At 42.7% G+C, this 25,313-nt stretch overlaps 1 protein-coding gene across 1 annotated transcript in view; it reads right to left on the bottom strand.

Moving 5' to 3' along the window:
- The window catches only part of TUT7 (terminal uridylyl transferase 7), a 41,558-nt gene extending 35,078 nt beyond the window's left edge, over positions 1 to 6,480 (bottom strand). Inside the window, exons 1-2 of the mRNA XM_053408861.1 lie at positions 6,294 to 6,480; positions 2,571 to 3,086 (exon numbers count right to left, since the gene is read on the bottom strand). Of these exons, the coding sequence (XP_053264836.1) occupies positions 2,571 to 3,066 (496 nt within the window). The 5' untranslated portion in view covers positions 3,067 to 3,086; positions 6,294 to 6,480. The remainder of the gene's footprint in view (positions 1 to 2,570; positions 3,087 to 6,293) is intronic.
- Positions 6,481 to 25,313: the final 18,833 nt, after the last annotated feature.

Below are 25,313 nucleotides of genomic sequence, written 5' to 3'. Positions count from 1 at the left end.
GTTTAAAAAAAAGTTTAACTTACTTATGGGTCCAATTTACCTATCCGGACAAATGGGAAAGTGAAACTATCAATGCCTAAGCTCATTGAGACCCACCCCATTCCCAAGCAACTTCTCAAAATAGGGTAGGAAAACCTTAGCATTTTGCCTATATCAAAATTTCCATTTTTATGTGCTTATAGCACTTCAAGAGCACTGCAATAGATTTTTATGTTTGTATGTGTATATCATATGTATAGAAACAGAACAAAATGTACGTTCCTATGCACACACAAAACTAAGGACCCCAGGAGTCAATTTTAACATACACACACAAAAGTTAATTCTGCTGCTAGCTGTCAACGTTTTCCTTTTTTTAAGGGAAATTCCCTTATTCCGAACAGGATTCCTCGCAAGAAAAGGGAAAAGTTGACAGCTATGATTCTGCTCCAAATTGGCTTTTATCTTAACATAGTGCAGACTCACAACACTGATTCCTTTTTTGTAATAATAGGTGGTGATCATTTCGCATGGGGATTCCATACCTGGCCCCCACCTCGTTCTGCCATTTTCCAGGTCCAAAAGGACCCAAATGTCGGTGATTGCACATCAATTGGATGCACCTAAAATGGTTGTCATCTGAATTTTTGGGAGGCAGGGAGGACAGGCCTCCCTATTAGGCTATCAGGTAAATTGGATTCCTTCCATTATTTACTATGAGTCCAGAATTTCAGACACGCATCATTTTGCTTTCCCTTTCATTAACATTTAAGCGGAAACCAACAGTTTGTTTTAGTCTACGCTTTTGAAATGTGATACCACATCCTGTTTTGTTTAAAGTAGAATAGTGTTGAAATCAATCTCAGGGTAGTATTGAACTAAATTTTACTGAAATTAATGGCCATAACTAAATTAGATCCTTTAATTTCAGTGGGACTACTCGAAGTAAAACATAGTTGTCAAATTACCCTTAACCTTTATTTTCAGATACAACTTTAAACGGGTCTACTGAACCCCAATAGCAGATAAGCACTGTCAAAAAATGGTGAAAAAGAGTTAACTTGATATGATTTTATTTATTTTTTACTTAAATAATTTCCATACCACTTTATATCTCAAAAAATCTAAAAGAGGTTTGTTTTGCTTTCCAAAGTTTCCCAAACAGCTCCTGGTCATTTGAATTGCAATAAAAAATTGAGATCACCTTAAAATTCTCCACCCAACCAGGCACCTGTATGTTTTGCTGAAGGTGTGGGACTAATCTTGGTAACAGCTAGGCTTTTTGTTTAAAAAAATGGGAGGCGGCCAATGCTTCTTTATTCCAAAATCCTAGGTGTGTAACCTGATCTATGTAGCATCTAGCAAAAATTTATTCTGCCTCCTTGGAAAGGAGTCTACAAAATCACCTTACGGCTACAGCATCTGGCCTACTTTTTGCGTGTGTGTGTGTTGTTTGTCCTCCCCCACCAACTCCTTTATATAACACCTTACTTGTTGAAGAGTTCTGCAGAACTCAAAACCTTGTTATTATTTTGTAACATTCTGGCTGATCCTACTAAAGGTATTACCCAACTGTGAATTTTTGGAGTTTAAGTTTCTGTCTCTTAATATTTGTGTCACCAAACAGAAAACAGCATTATCCTAAGCATCCTGTTCTCATGCTACATTAACTTACAGCCATGAATGCAGGTGGCGGTAGAGGAAATCAAGTAGTTTAAAGATAGGGGTGGGGAATCTGTGGCCCTCCAGATGTTGAACTACAATGCCCATGCTAGATGCAGCTGATGGAAGACATGGTCCAACAGCAACAGAAGGGCAGCAGGGTTCCCAACCATGTCTTAAGCCGGAAATCAAGCTTTTACTTAAAAGCACATTTTTATCCCTTAAGCGCACCCACTCAGGGCTTTGGAAGTAGATATGCCCCTGGCACCAGTGAACATTTGAGTTGGCTATAACAGGTGGCTGAAGAAGGAAAAATCTCAGACGCTTGTTTTACTCAATCCATGTAGGGTACAATACACCCCAAAGTTCTCTTGTGTAAGCTGGGCATGGCCATCACCATTTCAGTAAGGATTGTGCAACACAGCTCCCCATTAGATTTTGTCCCCAAGTACCGATTCTGCCACATGGGCATTTGTGCAAGACTGTGTAAATTTAAGGACCTACAGTTTTGGTGTTTTAAATTTTAGATGCCATTCTTAAAATATTGGGACGACTGTTTATGAATCTGAAATATTTCCCCCCAACCATTTCTTGAAGGTTTCATAGTTACTAGGAAGGCAGATAACAGCACAGCTTTTAGCCACTTACCTCACACAGGATGCAACTGTGATTGCTACAAAGAAAACCCCACAATAGCTAAAGCAAGATATAGGATTGATATCAACCCGGTAGTTCTTTGGTTGCTTTTAAGACTAGCACGTATTGTGCCATAACTTAGCAATAGAAATCTTGAAATGTTGTAGCATGGTAGACTTAATATTTTCTAAGGTTAGAAGATACCTAAAGACAATTCTTAAGACTACAGTAACCCCAAAATACTTGAACATAGTTTAAAACACAAGAAAATGATCTAAAGGTGTTTATATTACCAGAATTTCCTTTCCTATCTGATAAATCGTCACTTGTTAAGTCTCTCTGGAGCTGCTTCCTTCCATTTCTGTTTCCTTGGCTCTCGCGCTCATGAGAAGAATCCTTCCTTGTTCTGTTAACCGCAGGAACCCGGGGTGTAGACCTGTACTCTCTCCAACTGTCTAAATTAGCATGATGGTTGTCAGACACCCACTTTTTAATTTGGTCCTTTGAGGCTTCATTTATCCTCATCCCTTGATTGTGAACAGTGTTTTTAGAAGAATTCGGGTGATTTGAAACACCGTGTGCTCCCTTTCGGGGACTTGTTCCATAGTGACCCAGTGCTCCCTTTCTTTTCTCAATCCCTATGTCCATCTTGTTGCCGTGTCCATTTCCATAATCATCCATTGCTTGGTAATCGTGACGTAAAGCACACTTCTGGAAATCCTCCTCATTTAAAATCCCCCGCTCCTTATTACGTCTGGCAAAGCACGGTTTTGCGGCATCTCCCATCATATTAGCTGTTCGCTCTTTCCCTGTGGGATGGGGAAAGAAATACGGCAAATGTTCAAAACGGGACAGGTAGGATGCCATGAAGAGGGCGGTGGTGAGTTTGACTATGTGGGAGACTTAGGGTCAAATTTCCACTAAGCTTACTGGGGCACCTTGGGCAAACTATTCTCTCTCACCCAGCCAAGCTTTTATTAGTAAACATAGAGTCACAGAATTGTAGAGTTGGAAGGGAATAGAAGGGTCATCTAATCCAACTCCGAGAAATGCTGGAATCTTTTATCCAATGGGGGGCACAACCCTGAGATTAAGAGTCTCTGAGCTATCCCACATAAGAGAAGCCCAGGCCAAAGGCCCACCTAGTCCAGCACCCTGTTATCACGGTAAGCACCCAAATGTCTATAGAAAGCATGCAAGGGAGAACTTGAGCACAAGAGCATTCTCCCCAGCTGTGATTCCCAGAAAACCGGTACTCAGAGTCATACTGCCTCTGACTGTGGAGGTTGAACAAAAATATGTTACCCCTACACAAACCAATTATCAGATTTTGAAATAAAGCATGAAATGTGAGAGAGGAGAGAAATGGGTCACAGAATAAAGTTTATGCCAAGTATTGTGACCATCCAAGGTAGTCACACTAATACTGTAATATATACAGATTTATACAAACTGCAGCGGATTAGCAGTTCCAGCAAGACTATTGCCTTTAAGAGCTCCTCTGAAGGGTGTGGGTGCGTACACAACCAACATTCCTCAACCTCTATCATTCTGCTAATGACCTAGAAAACATATGCAACACCTAACAACGAGCACTGAACTCCAAAGACTAGTACAGCAAATAAGAAGCTGATGAGGCAACTACGTAGCGCTAGCACTTTGAACTTCAAATTACAGGACTTGCCTCCTGCTCTTAACAGAGGCAGAAGTTGGAGAAAAGGAGTGGCATCAGTCTTAACTCATTCTATGATGAGTGTGCATGGCTTGTAGCTGTGAGAATTACATACATCCATAGCTGTCAAAATTCCCCACCCCTCTGTCTGACAGGATTACAGAAAGCAGCCAAAATTAACAGCACAACAGATAGAACCTTTGGAACATTCAAAGTGTACTGTATAAAATGGCACATAGAAAGAGAATTAAGTGAAAATAAAAGCAGGCAGCAACCAGACAAAAGCATTAACTCTATACATGCAGCAAAACTGTAAGAGATTTATTTAAAGTCCAGTCTGTTCTATCATTCTTGAGACTGAGGGCACTTTTTGTCTTCATGCATTCTTAAGGAAACCATCACCTGCTAAGCAATTTAATGTGCATGCAACTTACAATAAGTGTGCACATAAAAGCTAAGGTTATTTTCCTTAAAAAGCAGGACTTCTCTTTCATCTTAAACTGGTATATCAAGTTAGATGCTTTGAACACAACAGTGAATCTTTGTGTGAAACCATCACACCACAACCTTACACAGGAAGGGACCATAGGTCAAAGCCACACGATATCTTTAAAGTGATCCTATTCCACCGTAAGTCATGGCTTCACCAAAGAATCCTGGGAAAGGTAGTTTGTTAAGGGTGCTGGGAACTGTAGCTCTGCGAGGGCACTCCTAATAATTTTCAGCACTACAGTCCCCAGGATTATCTGGGAGAAGTCATGACTGTCTAAGTGTTTTAAATACACAGTGTGGGTTTGACTCATCCCTGGGCAAGCAGTATTTGTGACAAACTTCCTTGTTGCCAGAGCTTCTTGCTGGCTCTTGCAAGTGAGCAAGCTAGTGAAGGAGGGTTGTGTTGCTTGCTGCCCATCTAACAACTGAGATGATTGCTGTGCTAGCTGCAAAGGAACAAAAATGTATCCCTCCACATCCAACATGGAAACACAGAGGATTAGCAGTGAGGCGACAGATCACTCTGTTCCTCTTCCACAAGTGTGTTTGACAGAAGGCTCCCTTGAAAAACTAGCCTGCTAAGACCCTACTTGTCGGTGTTTCCATTTTGGCTGCAGATGAGGGGGCTTCCCCTTCATGGCCAGTATGGAAATATAAGTTACTAGCCTCTTTAGAGGCCAATACAACAGAAAAACAAAAATCTACAAGCTAGGTCCTTTTGTGGACTTCTTGATAAGGCTCTTTCCATAGGTCATTCAGCTTCTTTTTATGTACATTAAGAGATTCTCCATTAAGATGAGAGAATATCATAAGGATATCCTCAACCCTTCTGTTTTCTAATCATGTCTGGGGTAAGAGCTGACCACTATTTTAATTGTCACACAAAAAGGCACAGTGTCAGGGAAACATAATTTCTGCTTTATCCTCACCTTGAGTCCACCCACTTTTTCCTTTAAAAGTGCTGCTGGTTACAGCTGCCAAGCAGCAAGAACAGCACATGCTATGTTTGAAAGTGTCCAACCAACAATAAACTCCGGCAGTCACTACTCACAAGGGAGTTGTTCCCTGGACCCATCAGATACATGTAGCTCAGTAAATATGTAATTACTAAGGTAGAAGCCAATAGGCAGAGATTTTAAGACAGAAGGCTAAAGAGCACCTCTGAAACTTCCCTGCTTTGTCTTTCACATATGAATGCTACAGCAGGACAGAAGGAAGATAAAGCCTATTACTTAAATCAAATGTACATTGAGGCCTACATTACTTTATAAAAATTGTGTGTGCAGGTAACATTTCAGTCCCTATCGCAAACAGATGTAAAACCTCTTATGAAAAAGAGCTACCTTTCCAATGAACAAACCGATTTCTGCAAACCTCCCTGAGCCCCTTTAAGGATGGATGGCCAGTCTCGGGAGTTTCATCCTCCCCAACATCTCCTTAAGGCGAGCGGTGATCACATTTGAGTATTATTCTCCAATTAAAGGCTCGGCTACACAGCCCAATCGATTTTATTTTATTTTTTCCCTGCGGCCAGGGGGGGGGGCAGATTTTAAGTCCGTGAAACAACAACACACGGGAAAAACGCCTCAGGCACCGAGCGGGGGGTGATGGTGGTGGGCTCCCCTCCCCTTGCCCAGGCTGAGGTGACTGGGGCCACTTGGGGGGGGGAGGGGAAGAGCCCTTCAGGCCCACAAAGACCCCCCTTCCCCTTCCCCTCAGACCGCCCGTCTCCCTCGCACCCCCGGGAAACCACCGGCGGCGGGTGCGCGCTCCCCGTCCCCACCCGGGAGCCAGTCCGTGCCTCACTGCGGGTGGGGGGGGGAGAGAAAGACGGGTATGAGGATGAACTTACTCGGTAACCGATCTAACCGCCCTTCGGGCCGCAGCCTCCTCGCTTCCGCCTCCTCGCCCGCGCTGCCACGGCCGCCGCCTTATCGCCGCCCCATTGTACCGAGGCGGAAGCCGCCCGCAGCAGCAGCAGCAGCAGCCCCCGTCGCACAAAACCGTCCGAGATCCTTGCCCCCCCCCTCCGCCGCCGCCGCTCCTCGTTCCTCGTCCTTCCGCCCTCCAGCTCCTCCTCCTCCTCCTCCCTCTGCCCCGCCCCTCAGCAGCGCTCGTCGCGCCGCCTTCGCGCCATCCGGCGCGCGGTGCTTACCTCACGGTCTGCGGACGCCATGACACGAGAGGCAGGGGAGACGCCTCTCCCGGCCTCCGCGGCTGGTCGAGAGGAGCCTGGCCGTCGGAGGAGGAGGAGGGCTGAGAAGGCGCGCTGACAAAACACAAACACCCACCCACTACATACGTACAACCCCAGCCACAGGGGCGGGGTATAAATAATAAAAATTATTGTGAATTATTCTACGTAATTTTATTTGTATGCCACCTTTCCAAAAGCATGCTCAAGGCGGCTTAAAGGTAAAGGGACCCATGATCATTAGCGTACAGCTTTCTGGGTCATGTGGCCAGCATGTCTAAGCCGCTTCTGGCAAACCAGAGCAGCGCACGGAAATGCCGTTTACCTTCCCGCCGGAGCGGTATCTAGTTATCTACTTGCACTGGTGTGCTTTCAAACTGCTCGGTTGGCAGGAGCAGGGACCAAGCAACCGGAGCTCACCCCACAGCGGGGATTCGAACAGCCGACCTTCTGATCAGCAAGTCCTTGGCTCTGTGGATTAACCCATAGCGCCACCCGCGTCCCTCAAGGCGGCTTACAACATGAAAATTTTAAAAAATCGCATATTATTATTCATTGAATAGATTTCTGCTTTTTGAGGGGGTTACAACCCCTCACAAAGCTGTTTGGTGCACAAATAAGATGGTAGTAGAAAAAGATACAGAAGAACAAGGGGGGAGGACAGATTTCTTTCTGCCCGGCCTTTCCTTGTGGCTTTCTCTGGATGACTCTCTGAGGGGTAGAAGGCATTAATCCGCCCTGCTTATTTAATGGCATCTCATGCTATCGGGCACAGACACATATTTAAAACATTCCCTGCCTTAGTGCCCATACTTTCAGCAGAATATGTGTGCATAGCTGTCAACCTTCCCCTTTTTTGCGGGAAATTCCCTTATTCCAGCGCTGTTTCCCGCTGCTTCCTGTTCCTATCCCATAGACTGTCCCTGGGACAGGTGAGGCTGCTGATCCCTTATTTTCAAATCTGAAAGTTGACAGCTATGTATATGTTCGCTTTACAGCTGTTACTTCAAATGCAAGGGCATCAGTGGTCAGTGGGTAAGAGGCTGGCAGGGTACATGGCTCTGCTCTTTGCTCCACATTTATTGTCAACTTGCACAGGAAATGTATCTGTGCTTTAAATATTGTTGAATACTGTCCACAGTTGGCTAAAAGGGTGGGAAGGGGAGAATAATCAGTGGGTGCTGTGCCGGTCATGTGATGGCATGTCGCAGAATTCTAAATTATCATAATAATGTGGCTGTGGCTGTCGATGGGATGAAATTGTATTTCACCATCACTCATCATTGTGATTTATGTTCAGGGAGAACTGTAATTCCTGTGGAAGGAAGGCATGAGTTTCAGTAATGCTGTTTGGTTATGCTCAACAAATGGCAAAAACTACAAACATGGCATGTCTAGAAGGGCCAGTATTCCAGCTTTACTAGTTGCTGTTTTTTAATAGGATTGCCTAATGGCCTTCTGATTTATTTATTTTTGAATGATTTACAGCCTCTTCATCTACATATTAAAGTAGTAATAGCACGGTAATCTCTTCAAAATAAAGGTCTTTGCGACATAGCACCACACCCAAGCAGAAACTAGGCCAAACTAGCATATATGAATGACTCTTAACCTCATCTATGGACTGATTAAAAGGACTTAGATGTGATAGTGTCTCCTTGGAAATAATTGTCAAAATTGCTTCCAAAACATAATCACTGCTCAAGGTGTGTTTATAGCTGGCTTTTCCTTTAGATCTGCTGTCAGAGCATGTGTGAGAAGGCTTGAGATACTGACGAGTACACTATTATCCAAGGGTGCAAACCGGCGCACAGTGCTGCCAGCTATGTTGTCCTGCCTGAGATTAAAACAGTTTTTGATGGGTTCTTGAAGGTAAAATCTATGTTGAATGCTCATTTGCATTCTCCCCCTTCTCTTCTGAACAATTATATTAACATGAAAGAGAGGGAGAGGTGCTTTAAGCCTCATGCATGTAAACACTACAACTTTAAAGCTATTTAAGCCTCACACATGGGGGGGTGGGACACACAAATTAGACTTTTTGATTGAAATGCCAAAAGGTGGGATTTTGCCACCACATAGAAGGAAGACACCTAAGTGGAAGTATGACTAAAATCATGATTTCCAATGCATCAAACATGAGATTTTAAAAATGTACTGTATTGTTTAATACAACATAAAAATTGTAGGTGTGTGGCCAACTTAGAAAAGGGATTTTCATTCTGTCACACCGTAGGGAATGCCCCTTCTAAAACGATGTGCTTATAACTCATTCAATCAGGTGCAAATATATGCAGATTTAGTTGATTGTTGATTATTTATTAAATTATGCACTTAATATTAAAAAAAAAATAGTCAGGCTATAGCTGAACTATAAGAGAAAGCATTCCCTTTAGCTGGTCCCTTCCATACTAGAAATACAGACCTAGATTAACTTTGACTCTTCTAAGTTCTGCTTCTTCACTCTCTGTAGTGGTTATTATCAGTGCTATTTTTCTAGAAAAGAGGCACCACGAAGGATTCCCTTGTTCTCTTATAATGACAATGGTACCCACCAGAGCTGCCAGAACTGAGTTCCAGTGAATTCCAGCTGGGGAAAAAAGCCCTGGTTATAATCAATAAATTTTTGCTAGAAATGTTTCCTGAACTGGAAATATTTAAGGAATGTTAGATTCCAACACTATATTTGCTCTCTTGCTCACATAACTTACATTTGATGCTGATGTGTTCAGATCACCACCCTGAGCAATGAAAAGTCCTGAGGCACAACACTTATTGGTGTTCGATTTCCACTGGAATGCTTCAGAGTAGGTTGGGTGGAAACAGGAAGGAAGGAAAAAGGACAAGGCTCCTGTAGCTCCTGTCAGGGAGGGAATTTCAGTAGGCGTATATAAGCGAATTCCCTCTTCTTCACAGCTATTAAAGGCACAGAACTATTAAAGGCACTCCTTTGCTTATATCAAAAGGTTACCCTTTATATCAAAAGGATAGCCTTTATATCAAAGGTTACCCTCAAAGGTTACCCTTTGAGTAAGGCCTGCATTTAAATGGAAAAGTAGAAGAGCAAAAGAGCTGTCCTCTTTGGTATCTGGCCACCCCAGAAAGAGGCGGTATGAGGATGAAGACAGATTTCAATAGGAGGTCAAGCTAGAGATACTGGCTCTCTGGAAACATAATGTTTTGTGATATAAAGCGGTGGCGGAAACTGCCCCTCCGTCGCTATTCAGCAGCCCATACCACTACAGTGGTACCTCGGTTTACGAATTTAATCCGTTTCTGAAGTCCGTTCTTAAACCGAATCCATTCTTAAACTGAGGTGCACTTTCCCTAATGAGGCCACCCGCCCCCGGTGCCCTTCCACTGTTTGGTTTCCGTTCGTAGACCAAGGTAAAGTTTGCAAACCGGAACACTACTTCCAGTTTTGCAGAGTGTGTAAACCGAATTGTTCGTAAACTGGATTGTTCTTAAATTGAGATACCACTATAAAACATAAAAATATATTGACTTCCGGTCAGCGCCAGCGACAATGGTGGATTTCCTCTGATCTCTCAGGGGAACCCGCTCCGGGGATTTAGGGTCTGCCGCTGCGGCGAAAGCGGAGACCCGCAAAAAACCACAGGCGGGTGAAGCCTGTGGACTTGGGATCCGGCGTGCACCCTTTGCACCTCCCTTGCTCGCAGGGAGACCCCTTTTCGGGGCTCCGCTGTGAGGCAGGGTGAGCAGCGCGGTGCTTCGGATCGATCGCTTCATCCCCGGAGTGAAGCCGCACAGCTGTTGTCGGAGAGCGCTGATTTCTTTTTGGGACAATTCGGCTCTAAAAGTAACTACCCGTGAGTAGAACCAATTAGAAGATTTAAGATAAGGACAGAGGCTTAAAGAAGTTAAATTTTAATTGGAAAATCTTAAAAAGGAAGAATTAATCTGGCTTTAAAGTGGGGAGGTCTAAACAGGAAGTCCACCTTCCGCTTCTGTATACTGTATAGCCTGAAGCAAAGACATTACAAGCAAAAATCCTGCAAATTTATTTTGCAAGCCTAAATATTCGCTGTTTAAAGTACTTACCCCCTTTTGAGGAAGCAGGGGGAAACTTGGAATTTGACAATTTTGGGACTTAAAACCATCTCAGCACTGACCTGGGAATGGACTGCCTGGATGTTAAGAAATGATTTTAAAAATCTTTTGTTTTTGACAAATGGACTTTGACAGTTGCTTAAAATGCAAAGTTTCTTCTACCCCCTTCTGCATTCAAGATGGAGATCGGTAACTTTGTTTACTTCTTTCTGTTGAAACTGAACTGGCATTTGGGAAATTGTTAAATTGTATCCCTCTAGTGGGGAAACTCTGAAACTTTTACAGGAGCAAGTGCCAGCTGCAGATAAGAAAGCCTGGGAATTGACCTTGAGCATTCAAAATGCAGATCTCTGAAGCAATGATGAATGCAATGTACAAAGGAAACTTTCTGCTGGAAGGGCTCCACAAGAAATTGGATGATTTGACCCCAACAAAACCTGACAGCGGGGAACAGGAAAAGAACTGGTTTCAAGAACTGGTTGAACTGGTGGAAGGAGAAGAGGAGGAACCTAAAGCAATACATGCGGAACTTTTGACTTCACAGATGCAAACTGAGGTTTATAAACCGAGGTCATATAGTATGGACTTTGCTGAAGGACAGATTGTGATAACAGGATGCCAGTTCGGATTGGTAAAATGGAAGGATCCCATTTTACAGGGACCTACGGACTGTTGGAATATGGACATGGACTTGGGGTTGGAAGGGACTGATGGTTTGGGGGCCTACGGGCTTGGAGGTATCTGGATATACCTCCTGAAAGATTATTCAAATTTTAATTATAACTCTGGAAATTTAGCTGAATTGCTTAAAAGATGTAACTACCATGTCAGGATGGAATCTTTCAGGGATGTGCTAGTTGGTATCAAAGAGTATGAACAAAATCTGCAGAAGGGGCCTGGAGGGGACTTAAGAGCCTCAGATATCAGGTTTCCAGATTGAGAGACATCAGGGAATGGGCAGAAAGGACAGGCAGTTTTCGGGACCGGGGGGGGGGCTGAGGGGAAAAGTTTGGGAAATTAAAAGTGTTTATAAAATGCATATTAAGCTCAAAGTTTAATATAAAATAAAGCAAAATATTTGTGAGATTGAATAACTATTTGTGAGATTGAATAACGGTGGATAGATACTTCATGGATTTTGCAGAAATGCTGTGAGAATTTATGTAACTATATGTGGTTGATTTAAATTTTAAATAAGCTGAGAAAAGTATGTTAAGTAAATGGATAAAATTTTTTGGAAAGATGGGAGGGATTTGCTGAAATAATAATTTGAAGCAGAATACAAAAAAGGGAGGTGTGAGGAAGTCAAAGAAACAAGCAAATGAAAGTGAGATTATGGAAGTTTTGTTTTGTTTTTATGTATTGTTTACTGTTGGATTTTTCTTTTTGTTTTTCATTTTTGTGTTGTTATTTGTTGTTATTGTTTGTGTTTTATTTTTAAAACGTCAATAAACATTATTTAAAAAACACACCAAAAAAACACACATAAAAATATATCACAGTGGTTTAAAACATTCATAAAACCCATATGATAGAAGCATTAAAAAGTTTTAAATAACATGTCCAGTAGGTTTCTGCTCACACTCAAACATCCCTCTCTGCTCTCCATCCAGAGTTCATGGACTCATTTTAGCCAGACAAAAATATTTGGGATGCAAAGCTGGACCAGTGAGCAGTGTGTCTTGGGGAGATTTCTGAAGGCCAGAAGTCTGCATTTGGACCTGAAGTTTCCTACTCCTCACCCCAGCTACAAGATGATGGTGGACCATGGAATAAAATAATGCAAAACTCTAAAGTATAGGTGAGGGACAGAAGCAAAGCTGGGACTGTTTGGGGATGGTGCTTCCAGTTTCATTTTAATGGTAATCATTATAGTTTCACAACATTGTTGTGAGATAATACAGAAGTTTCAAGAGTTGTCCGTTTCCTTCTGTGTCTGCCAACTCGCTTGCTTTCCCACTAAATCATGCAACTGACCTACAAGATCAGCTCAATCTGGGTACAAATCTGATTTAGAATGGCAACAGTTTTAAAATCAACAATTCTCACTAGATGGCAGCAGATTCAAAATAATGTGTAAAAAGGATTGTAGCTGTAGCCCAAATGTAGATTTCTGATGTGTATTCACATCACCTTGTGAAACGGTCCCTCCCATTTTATACACAGCATAATTTCTATTCAGTAGTCACTTTCCTATAGGAATCTTTATAGAAGCCTTTTTTGTGTGAATAGCTAACATATGTGCTGAAAACAGTTGCATGTAAACTTGAAAGCTGCTCTTGACCAGATATTCCCAGCATGTATACACATACTAATTTTCATATTTATGAGTTCGTTTATTACTTTATTAAATTTATATTCCACCCTTTATCCCAAAGGAGCTCAGGGTGGCAAGCAACAAATGACAAAACAATAATAGAAAAATTAAAACATGCATGTAAAACTATCATTCATTAGAATCCTGATATACGCAGTGCTTTTTTCTGGTGGAACGCGCCAGAACGCAATACTGGGACCATTTCTTTGGTCAAATCCAGGATGAATGAGGTGCCACTGGGCTGGAACTAGGGAACCTCCTTTCTCCTGGGCAAGATGGTGCTCATCAAGGAATTGTGAATGGTGGGAGTGCCGAGGGAGGGGAGGAAGTCCTCTGACATTGTCCCCCTCCCCTTAGCGCCACTGCATGTGGCCGCCCCTCCCCATGGAGCCCAGAGGTGCAGGCCGTGGGCATCCCTCTTCTGCAGCTGCTCCCGGCTGAGGGGATAAAAGTGTGAGGGAGTTTAAGAGAGTCCTTCCTCCACATTAGGGAGCACCGGCCTGGGCATTTCACACTCGCATCCTCTCCAACACCTTGTGGTGTTTTTGCGAGGTTGGGTGAGGAGCTGAGAAAGCAGCAGGGAGAGAGAAAGACCCCTTAAGCTGAGGAATTCTCTAAAGCTGTGTTTCAGAGCGGCTGAAAACTTTGCGCAAAGCAAGAGCCAGGTGTTAAGAATCAAGCAACAGGGCCATAGAATTGTAGAGTTGGAAGAATCATCGTCCAGTGTTTCTCGAACTTAGGTCCACAGCTGCTGGTCTACAACTCCCATAATTCATTATACTGTGGTACCTCTGGTCACGTACTTAATTCGTTCTGGAGGTCTGTTCTTAACCTGAAACTGTTCTTAACCTGAAGCACCACTTTAGCTAATGGGGCCTCCTGCTGCTGCCGTGCCGCCAGAGCACGATTTCTGTTCTCATCCTGAAGCAAAGTTCTTAACCCGAGGTACTATTTCTGGCTTAGCGGAGTCTGTAACCTGAAGCGTATGTAACCTGAAGCATATGTAACCCAAGGTACCACTGTACCAATAAAGGCTGAATGAATGAACTCCCATCATCCCTGACCACTGGTCCTCCTAGCAAAGGATGATGGGAATCTGTAGTTGATAACAAAAAACAGAAAGCGATTTCGAGATGACGAGGGTAACATCTTCATGGAGAGTACAGCCACCTTTTATTTTTTTGGGGAAAGCACTGGATAGAAGAGTCACAAAAAAAATCCTGTGCACCAGTTCCATGTAGCACTTTCTTCATAGATGAACGGAAGGGGCTTTTTGAGTGAGAAATAAACTGTGGCTTTAACTCTGGCCTGGGCTCCCAGTGGGCTCCCCACAGCTGAGGCTGCTGAACAAACACTTGGGCTGGGGTATTGTTGGGGGTTTGCCGTTGGCAGTGGGGATGTTGCTCTTGTTGCTGTTGCCTTTTTTGTATCTTTAGTCTAGATCTTGTTTCGATCCATGAAGAAATGGTTCGTTTGCTTGTGTATTCGTAATGTTTCATTTATTGTTTATGACTAATTTTGTTATGTTGTAGTTAAAGTATTTTTCTCATTTGTCTTGAGTTTGAAATGTAGAAAGGCAGCATACAATTCAAATTACATATATGTATGTATAACATCAAGGATGGATTGTGCTGTTCTTGTTATTTTTCTGTTCCACTGAAATCAATGGGATTTGTTGTGTTGTAAGCTGTTGTAAGTTAGGGATGCAGGTGGCGCTGTGGGTTAAACCATAGAGCCTAGGGCTTGCCGATCAGAAGGTTGGCATTTCGAATCCCCGTGACGGGGTGAGCTCCCGTTCCTCGGTCCCTGCTCCTGCCAACCTAGCAGTTCGAAAGCACGTCCAAGTGCAAGTAGATAAATAGGTACCAATCCAGCAGGAAGGTAAACGGCATTTCCGTGCGCTGTTCTGGTTCACCAGAAGTGGCTTAGTCCTGCTGGCCACATGACCTGGAAGCTGTACGCCGGCTCCCTCGGCCAATAAAGTGAGATGAGCGCCGCAACCCCAGAGTCAGTCATGACTGGACCTAATGGTCAGGGGCCCCTTTTACTCTTTACCTTTAAGCTGTCTATTTGTGAGCTTGATTACAGGTGGGCTTTTTTGTTTGTTTTTAAAGGCACAGTGGCAAACGTTTTTGAGCTGGTGGGGTTGAATGCATGTTCCACAAAGGGGCAATGATTCCCAAATGCGTCAGTTCTGACAGTGGCAATGATTTTTCAAGATATGTCCTCACCCTATAAAGCCTACCTCTCTTTCCATATAGCAGCTGATGTATTCATGGAAAGTTTCAGCTGCAATGGAAAACCTTGTCATAACTCCTTCCAGCCATCTAACTGAAGCACATATGTGTAAACTAGATGCAATATTTTATTATGGTTTTTTTTTGCCAGATAGTTTTGCAGACCACATTTTCATTTTCTTTGTTTCTCTTTTTGCCCGGTGCCATGTTATCTAATTTCTCCAAAAATATGACAAGTTAAAAATACATTGGAGTGAGTCTGAGTCATTTCCCCCCTGCAAAGTATATACAACTGGGATGGGAGTAGGAAAAGAGCTAATTAAATATAAGTATTTCTAACATGTATACATAGCCAATGCTAATTGGTTCTGCTGTAATGGACTGTGTTAGTTTACTTTGGCCAGTAATCTGGCCCATAGTTTATTGCAATTTTGCTTTGGTGGTGGAATCATCATTATGGATGTATATGATTAATTACTACAAAAGTACACAGTTATACCAGTTGATAGTAGAACTTTGGGGCCCTTATCCTGCTACAGTTAGTACCTGCAATGAAGCTCAACTGGAATGAAAGGAAAGAAGTTGACTAACAAGGCCCATTGCTTTCAATGGGAAATGCAAATCTGGGGTGGGTCACGCGTGGCCCTTCGGTTGTTGTTGGACTACAACTCTGAAAGCATTTTACTTGAAAGCATTCATTTCAGTGGTACAGACCCTCCAAGTGTCCCTATTTTCTTTCTTTTTTTAATTTAAATAATATTTATTAAAGTTTCAAATAATAACAACATATCACAAACAAACAAAGAACACATCGCAAAAAATAGAGAATAAGAACAAAAGAAAAAAAGATAAACAGAAAAAATAGAAACAATTAAACAAAAAATACAATGAAACCAAGTGTCCCTATTTTCCAGGTATGTCCCTCATTTAGAGAAGCCATCCCAGTTTCTGAATTGATACTGAAATGTCCCGCTTATCCTTAGGATGTCACCATTTTCATTGGAGAAATGTTGGAGTTATCCAACCTCCAAGCTGTCTGAAGGCAATCCTGTATAGGGAAGTTTGTTGAATGTTTAATGTTACTTAAGTTTTTATATATCTTGGAAGCTGCTCAGAGTGGCTGGGGCAACCCAGTAAGTTGTGTGGGATAGAAATAGTAAAATTATCATTATGAAATGGGACATCCCAATTTGCATCGGAGAAATGTTGGAGGGTATGGTGGTACTTTCTATTACAAAATTTATCTGGATCTGCAAAGGCTAACCAGATGCACATACACCTTTCAAAGTTTTTGAGGAAGAGGTAGATGGGCATCTTCCTATATACCAGGCACCCCCAAACTCAGCCCTCTAGCTGTTTTGGGACTACAACTCCCATCATGCCTAGCTAACAGGACCAGTGGTCAGGGATGATGGGAACTGTAGTCCCCAAACATCTGGAGGGCCAAGTTTGGGGATGCCTGCTATATACAGTGATAAATAAATAGGCACTTGCTTAAATTCCTTCTTGTTCAGTATTGGTTTTTAAAAATTATTACAGTGGTACCCCGCTAGACGAATGCCTCGCTAAACGAAAAATGCGCAAGACGAAAGGGTTTTCCGAATTTTTCTATGGGGTTGCCTCGCAAGACGAAAGTTTTTTCGGGTTCTTGCAAGTTTTTTCCTTTTTCTTAAAGCTGCTAAGCCGCTTATCTGCTAATTGCCGCTTATCCGCTAATCCGCTAAGCCGTTAATAGCCGCTAAGCCGCTTATCTGCTAATTACCGCTTATCCGCTAATCCACTAATAGCGGTGCTTCGCAAGACGAAAAAGCCTGCAAGACGAAGACACTCGCAGAACGAATTAATTTCGTCTTGCGGGGCACCACTGTAATTACTGTTTTTGTTATGGTTGTTAGTCACCTGGTTGCAGAGTCACTGAAAAGTGACAACACTTGAAAATGCAGAGCAGCCAGTCCTATGTTGGTTGATGTTTGGCAATGATGGCTGGGGATTAGAGCACGCATTACCACATAGGTTGCTGCTGGCTAGCTCCTCTTCACAGGTGCCTCCTGGAAAAATCAGTGCAAATGACTTCTCGATGCACAATATTTTCCACAGGAATTATTCCAAAAATACTGTCATGGAGGGAAATGTTTCACTGGAAGATCACAGTGTTCCACTGCTCTGCAAAGGAAGGAGGGCACTGGAAGCTCCTGGACACGAAAGGCACATTGCAATGCACCAGTGTATACCAACAATGAGGAAACTGTGGCTCTCAAGATGTTGTTGTACTCCAGCTTCCGTCAGCATAGTCACTGCCCATGGATTATGGGAATTGTAGTCCCTGGAGGGCCACAGTTTCCCCATTCCAGATGTATACCATAGAACAGGCCTGCACTGCTTGAGATCTACCCATCCAAACCAAGCATGCTCCACCAGGGGCTGAACAAATCTCCTTTGTTTTCTCCATGCATCAATCTGCAAAAACAAAGGTTGCCAAGCACTTGGCAGGCCTCATTGTACATGGCTGGAGGGGTTTGTTAGGTTTAATGTGTTAACAGTCGTGCAGACCTTTCAAAGGCCATCTATAGTTGTGGTCTACGTAAATGCAAGCCCCTTATTTGATCCATTTTTCTGGCCAACAGGACACCACCACCACATTTTATAGGACCCATGTAGTATCTTCGCTTAGAAAACAAACTTTGGTTAAAAGGGTGAAGCTATGACAATGTGAGATTACCAACCACAAATTTGAAATGCCAAGGTCTTCTCATGCTTCATTCTTCCTGTAATGGAAGGAACTCCAGAAGTATCATTAAAGGAAGAATTTGACATTAAAAGATAAATATGCAGTTACGCTGGCCTGATCTGAGGAAAGTAACAAGATTTGGCCTTGAGTTATCTTTACTTCGTTTGTCCTCAGGCACAAAATACCAAGAAGAAGAAGAAGAGTTTGGATTTGATATCCTGCCTTTCACTCCCTTTAAGGAGTCTCAAAGCGGCTAACAATCTCCTTTCCCTTCCTCCCCCACAACAAACACTCTGTGAGGTGAGTGAGGCTGAGAGACTTCAAAGAAGTGTGACTGGCCCAAGGTCACCCAGCAGATGCATGTGGAGGAGCGGAGACGCAAACCCGGTTCCCCAGATTACGAGACTACCGCTCTTAACCACTACACCACACTGGCTTTTGTTTGTAACCTAGGATTTATTTCTGCTTTCACTGCCTCCTTTCTTTTGTCTCCATCATAGGCCTTTAGGTAAGTGGCATGAGAATATGGTCAAAACACCACTTTTGAGATGCAATTGAAAATAACCTAATAGAAAATTCTAGACTGTGGGGCTTGTGGCAGATTCCCTAAGTCATTCCCTAATTTTAGGCACTGTTCAAGAGCAGTGTCAGGGCACTTACAGTTTGAGTATGCATTCTGATTTGTTTTCAGGGAAAGTAAGGTAAAGGGACCCCTTTCGTAGAATGAAAGAACAGAAATTACCGTGGTTCCTCAGGGCATCTGTGTGCATTGCTCTCAAGATTGACCTGGGCCTATCATCTGGATCATCCCTAATATTATTATTATTAATAAACATGTTCAGCAGTTTTAGATGGTGTGCATATTATAGCTTTTCAGAGAGTTGGTGGTGTCATGGCAAAGCTTAATTGTCCCATAGTACAAATTTTCATCCACCCCCACCATTCTACAATCGTCAAAATCAGGGGTCAGCAAACTTTTTCAGCAGGGGGCCGGTCCACTGTCCCTCAGACCTTGTCGGGGGCCGCACTATATATTTTTTTTTGGGGGGGGAAGTATTACTGGTCACTGCAGACATGACTGACTCATTGAAACACTTGTAGAATGCTCCTGTTAGGAGTGACCTAAGAGTGTATGCCTAAAGTGGTTACAGTTATCCTAATATAGCCTCTAGTTAAAAAGGTTTGCTGGGTTTTACAATGCTAGCTATTTGTCTGCTTAAAATTGACCCTCCAACCGTCTTTCCATTTATAGGGGGAAAGATTGAGGTTGCTTCCAAACGATCTGTTTATTAAGAATCTGAACTGATTTATTTGCACAGAGTTTCTTGGCAGGTTATAAGGTGCCAACTGTTTATTGAGCATTAATTCTGATGTTTTTGTGGGGAGGTTATATGACATTGTGTCAAGCAAGTGTAACTCCACACTTTGCAGGGCATTTTCCTGTCACTTATTGCAAAAGGTTGGGGGGTGGGGCAGTCAGTTTGTTGTTATGTTAGCTTTAATTATGCAACCTGAATTTACCAGTACGTGATTGAATCTCACTGGAGAATAGCAACAGTCTTTAAGTTTCTTGCTTTAAAATCCTGCTTCAAACATCACTAGCCTTAAGTTTGTACCACCAGGGGGAGCAGACAAGACATAAAACTTACATTTCTGTTATGTTCTCCTGTAAAAATGGAACATGGGAATTGGGTTTTTTGTTGTTGTTTTTAAAGCTAAAATTGGGGTGGTTGTTTTTTCTGAGAGAGGTGTTGCTTTCTGAATTGCATGTATCTAATTACCAAGTAGTTATCTGCAAGGTCTGTGAGGAGAAAGCCAAAGGATCCCTTCTGAATTTTGAAGGCAATACCTGAAAATCACTGGTAAAATGTGCATCCTTGAAAATGTAGTCAGAGTGCTGTAGTCAGGTCAGTTATGTCCTTGCATAAGGGTAGATTTGTACAGTCATACCTCGGGTTACTGCCACTCCAGGTTGTGTTTTTTCGGGTTACGGACCGCTGAAACCCGGAAGGGGTTACTTCCAGGTTTCGGCGGACGTGCATGCGCAGAAGTGCTAAATCGCACTTTGCGCATGCGCAGAAGCACCAAATTGCAACCCACACGGGTTGCAAACATACATCCCTCATGGATCACGTTCGCAACCCAAGCGTCCACTGTATTCAAATCCTGATTTGGCAATGAAGCTAACTGAGTGATCTTGTTACAGGTAGGTAGCCGTGTTGGTCTGCCATAGTCGAAACAAAATAAAAAAATTCCTTCCAGTAGCACCTTAGACACCAACTAAGTTTGTTATTGGTATGAGCTTTCATAAGAAGTGTGCATGCACATGAAAGCTCATACCAATAAAAAACTTAGTTGGTCTCTAAGGTGCTACTGGAAGGAATTTTTTTTTTTATTTTGAGTGATCTTGGCTGAAGTCAGTATCACTCTTCCTTCACTCAGAATGAGGAGCAAGGGTCACTTGGAACCACTGATCTGCTGACCTGCTCTGTGATTTACATCCATTCAAGATGGCTGCCTTGGCTAGTGCTGAAGCTAGTTCCCTTCCATTCTGTCCTTCGACCTGAGCTGGGTGGTGTTGCACAGGCTGAGTCCAGGCCTGGTATCCTTTGGGTCATTGCCTCAAAATGGACTTGAAACCTGACAGAGCTCAACTTACCTCTCAGGGTTGTGAGGCCTTCAGGCACAAATTGTTTGTGAGCCACCACTCTTTTCTTGTGGCCACTTTAAATCACATGCAAAGGAAGTCTGTCCCAGCTCAGGAGGAACTAGCAAGTTTTCTCCTGAGTGATACAAAGCATTTCCCAGCATGTGTGTTGTAGGAATGTTGTATTTGACTGCAATACGTTTTTACACCCCACAGGTGCTTCTCACTCTATGAAATAATGAGATGCCCCAAGGGGCCTTCTTGGCAATCTCCCATTTCAAGATGGGAGAAGAAATGCAACTCTCCTATGCTCCCAAGGAGCTAGTGGGGCTGTTTCTCCCATCAAGAAATTGGAGATCATCCCATACCACAGATACCTCTGGGATTATCTCCCAATTTCTTTCTTTTCTTTTTTTCCAAATTTCATTATGCTTTATTATACTTGCAACTGTACAACATAAACTTGAGTTCATAGTTACCAATAAACTGATACAAAAAGCACTAACATTTTAACAATCAATTTTCTTCCAAAGCATCAGACTTTCCATCTTTTCCATATTTTGTTCTATTGAAACCTATCGCATCAATTTGTCCATTTGTTTAAACATTTGTAAATAAAGTATAAATAATTATATCATTCTCTTTTTGCACGAATTGTTTACAGAGGTTATTCAAAGGCTATTACAGAATTTAAATCACAACAACTGTTCTCAATATATTTATTGAGAACTTCCCAATTTGAGGTGAACTCCTGCTTTGGCTTATCTTTGATCCTTCCTGAAAGGTTATCTAGCTCAGCATATTCTACAAGTTTCAATTGCCACTCTGATTTGGACGGTAATTTGTTGCTCTTCCAGTGTGTAGCAATCCTTGCAGCTACTGTAGCATATAGGAAAACTTTTGGATTATCTCCCAATTTATAATAGAAGAACAGGCGACAGAGTGACTCATTTTAGTTCTGTCTGTCTCACAGATGCTAGGACCTTCTCTGGATCAGTGTCTCCAGTTGATCAATGGAGGATAAGGCTACCAGTGTCTGCTAGGCATGACAGCTATGTTCTATGGAGACAAACTGCCACTGTGGGAGGCAATATGCCTCTGAATGCTGGGAAGAGCTGTGCTGTACTCATGTCCCATTTCGTGGGCTTCCCATAGGCATCTGGTTGGTTGCTGTGGTAACAAATGCTGGACTAGATGGACCTTTGGCCTGATCCAGGAGAGCTCTATGGACCTCAGCAGGTGCCCAAGCATGCTGCCCCTTGACACCAACTTTGCACTGCCATGAGCTCTGTGGAAGAGATGAAAATGTAATAAATATTGTTGAACCTGACGCTCTGCACAGATGCTTTCAGATGCCCTGGGAAACAATCTATCAATCTATCAATCTAATCTATCAATGTTCGAATTATAAATGTAGGGAAGGAGGGGAGCTCTTAAAACTGAACATTGCAATAGATGTTTAATTTCAAATTTTCCCACTTTGATATTGTTTCTAAAGTGGTAGCCCAACAGGCAACTGTACCTAGCTTGAGACATTTTAATAAGGCAAAGGAAAATCTATTTAAAAACTCCCTGAATTTGTCCCCAAAGTCTTATTAAACATAATTGCCACTTAATGGCCAGCTGTATTAGTGAATCCTGTACTCCTATCCCTCCTGCTGGCTCCTTCCCATATAAAATGCTCACTTCAGGGAACTGAGGGAGGCTGTGGCTTGAACATCACTTCTGGCGCACAATTTGAATAGCAGCATCAGTAACTAACGATGTGTTGATTCAGAAAATGCATTGCACATGTGGCTTCTTGTGAGCTAGTGACAGAATTTAAAAAGATTGCGCCGCTACTTGTCCGCCCTGGGCATATCTCATGCCACAGAAAAGCCAGGGAATGTGGTTGTCTTTGGCCTGTGTTTAACAAGTCTAAATCCGTTCTCCAATTTCTGGGTCTGTCAGGGATGTGTCAGGCCTGGCTAGCGTGAAGGAAAACCCATGATTTCATCTAGTTTGTTTCCAAAATAGGAGGGACAGGAATCATCCTAGGCGAGAACAAGCCTACCAAAAAATCTTTGAAGAGGAGTCAGGAAATACTTTGCGCCAACCCAGTAATTTTGGCTGTAATCCTCTGCACGCTTACTTGGGAGCAAGTCATGCAAGCGACACCTGCTGAAATTCCATATTCTATGCAACTGTTAAAGACGCAGGAGGCCTCTTCTCTTTTGTATCTGCCCAGCCTACAAATAAGGGACGCGGGTGGCGCTGTGGGTTAAAACACAGAGCCTAGGACTTGTCGATCAGAAGGTCAGCGGTTCGAATCCCTGCGATGGGGTGAGCTCCCGTTGCTCAGTCCCTGCTCCTGCCCACCTAGCAGTTCAAAAGCATCTAAAAGTGCAAGTAGATAAATAGGTACTGCTCTGGTGGGAAAGTAAACGGCGTTTCCATGTGCTGCTCTGGTTTGCCAGAAGCAGCTTAGTCATGCTGGCCACATGACCCGAAGTTGTACGCCGGCTCCCTCGGCCAATAAAGCAAGATGAGCGCCGCAACCCCAGAGTCGGCCACAACTGGACCTAATGGTCAGGGGTCCCTTTACCTTTTTAGCCTACAAATAGCCAATCTTGTGTTCCAGCAGGGAGCCCCCCAAGACGGCCTGTTCCTGAGATATCTCAGGATGACTTTTGATCATCACACAGTGAGAAGTAGACTGACTTTTTAAGGCTCCTCTGATATTCTCAGAGCTTGACTACACATTACACATTCACCATGCAATGTCTATTTAGAATTCTGCAGTCTTTAGTCCTATTCAGTCATCGCTGCTCCCACGTAGGGTGGGCTAAGGAGGTAGCAGACATGTTAGAGTTGACAGGAGTTGTAATCAAAAACTTAAGGAGGGCATCAGGTTGGCAAAGCCTTGTTGTTGTTTAGTCGTTTAGTCGTGTCCGGCTCTTCGTGACCCCATGGACCAGAGCACGCCAGGCACTCCTGTTTTCCACTGCTTCCCGCAGTTTGGTCAGACTCATGTTGGTAGCTTCGAGAACACTGTCCAACCATCTCATCCTCTGTCGTCCCCTTCTCCTTGTGCCCTCAATCTTTCCCAAGATCAGGGTCTTTTCCAGGGAGTCTTCTCTTCTCATGAGGTGGCTAAAGTATTGGAGCCTCAACTTCATGATCTGTCCTTCCAGTGAGCACTCAGGGCTGATTTCCTTCAGAATGGAGAGGTTTGATCTTCTTGCAGTCCATGGCAAAGCCTGATGCAGCCTAATTCTGAGGAAATTACATCAGTTCCTGTAATCCCAGGGCTGGATTGTTTCTGTTTGCAAGCCATATATTAAAATTCTCAGGCAAGTGGGGCTTTTTCTCTGTGCCCCTGGGATATACACAGGGTGCCTAGCTTAAGTGAGTGGCAGATCCTGACAGGGTGGGGTGTGTGTGGAAAGCTTCCCCTTTCCTTTTTTGCTCTCTCTCCGGCAGCAGCTGAACATGCAGTGACAACACACCTTCCATTACCAATACTTTGAAACCCCAAGTCGAAGAGCACCTCATACTTGCAGCCCTCTAATGTAATGAAGAATTCACACAGCTGCAGTAACAACCATGTAATTATTTAATTAGTTTTTGACAGCTTCAAATTGCACATACAAAGGAATGCCTCAACCACATTTGGAAAGCAGCCCAAAAAAGATTTCTTTTCTTTCCACACATGACTTTAGCAATAGTCAATGCAAAACTTTGAAATTTTACTGTATATAGAGATTATTATTTAAAAAATAATAATAATTCTGCTACATCCTCTATTTGGTTTAAATTTCATCTGTGCATTCTCTCATCAAGTCAAAACCTGTGTGTAGAAGTTTGTCCTCCTATTTCTTCTGATTGTTGAAAACTCGATATAATTATTTGTAATCATTGTTTATATAGTACTTCATATCTTCACATTGTTACAGTTCAACACATTCATTAGCACTTGCGAAATAATATATTAGGGCCTCTCCAAATTTCTTTTTATTGTGTATTCATGACGACTTGTGCCCATGATGCTATTAGGGCAGTTATACGCAATCCTGCTTTCAATACTATTTATGCCTGGGACAGTCATACCGTTTGATTTCCTGTCAGTGCATATTCTGTAACTTCCTACTGAAATCCCATTACTCTTCCTACCACAAGTTTTCTGGGTTTTCCCCCCCCCTCCCACTTTTATTGCTCTATACTCCATCCGAGACTATATAATAAAGCCATACCCTACCTCACCTCACAAACCACAAATCAGATCTACAAAGGTAGTAGCAAGAAGCAGAATTGTGTGACTGTCAATTTCTGTTTCTCCCAATTTCTTATTTTTCTACTTTTTAAGTTTTCTCCACATTTCCACATCTGTTTGCTATATTTTAAATATATAAAAAGTCCCCTTGAGAATTTATCAGCATTTTAATGTAAATCTATCCTAATATACACATTTTTGTCTGCAATTTTGGCTACCATGCACATTTATGCAAAGCAATTTTCCATAGCATGCATTTTGCATCATATTTCCATTGATATATGCATTAAATATGCACACTTTAGACTAGTATATGCAGAAATGTATGGATTTTGAAGGATGGCTGCGTTTCAGTTTTCATATTGTTTTGGAACATGTCAATTAGGTAAGCACATCTGTAAAGATGAATGGAATCAAATCCCTGCC

This window comes from Podarcis raffonei, chromosome 11 (genome assembly GCF_027172205.1).
Source record: "Podarcis raffonei isolate rPodRaf1 chromosome 11, rPodRaf1.pri, whole genome shotgun sequence".
Lineage (NCBI taxonomy): Eukaryota > Metazoa > Chordata > Lepidosauria > Squamata > Lacertidae > Podarcis > Podarcis raffonei.
Note: the sequence above shows the minus strand (reverse complement) of the source record. Positions and strands in the feature narration are given on the sequence as shown.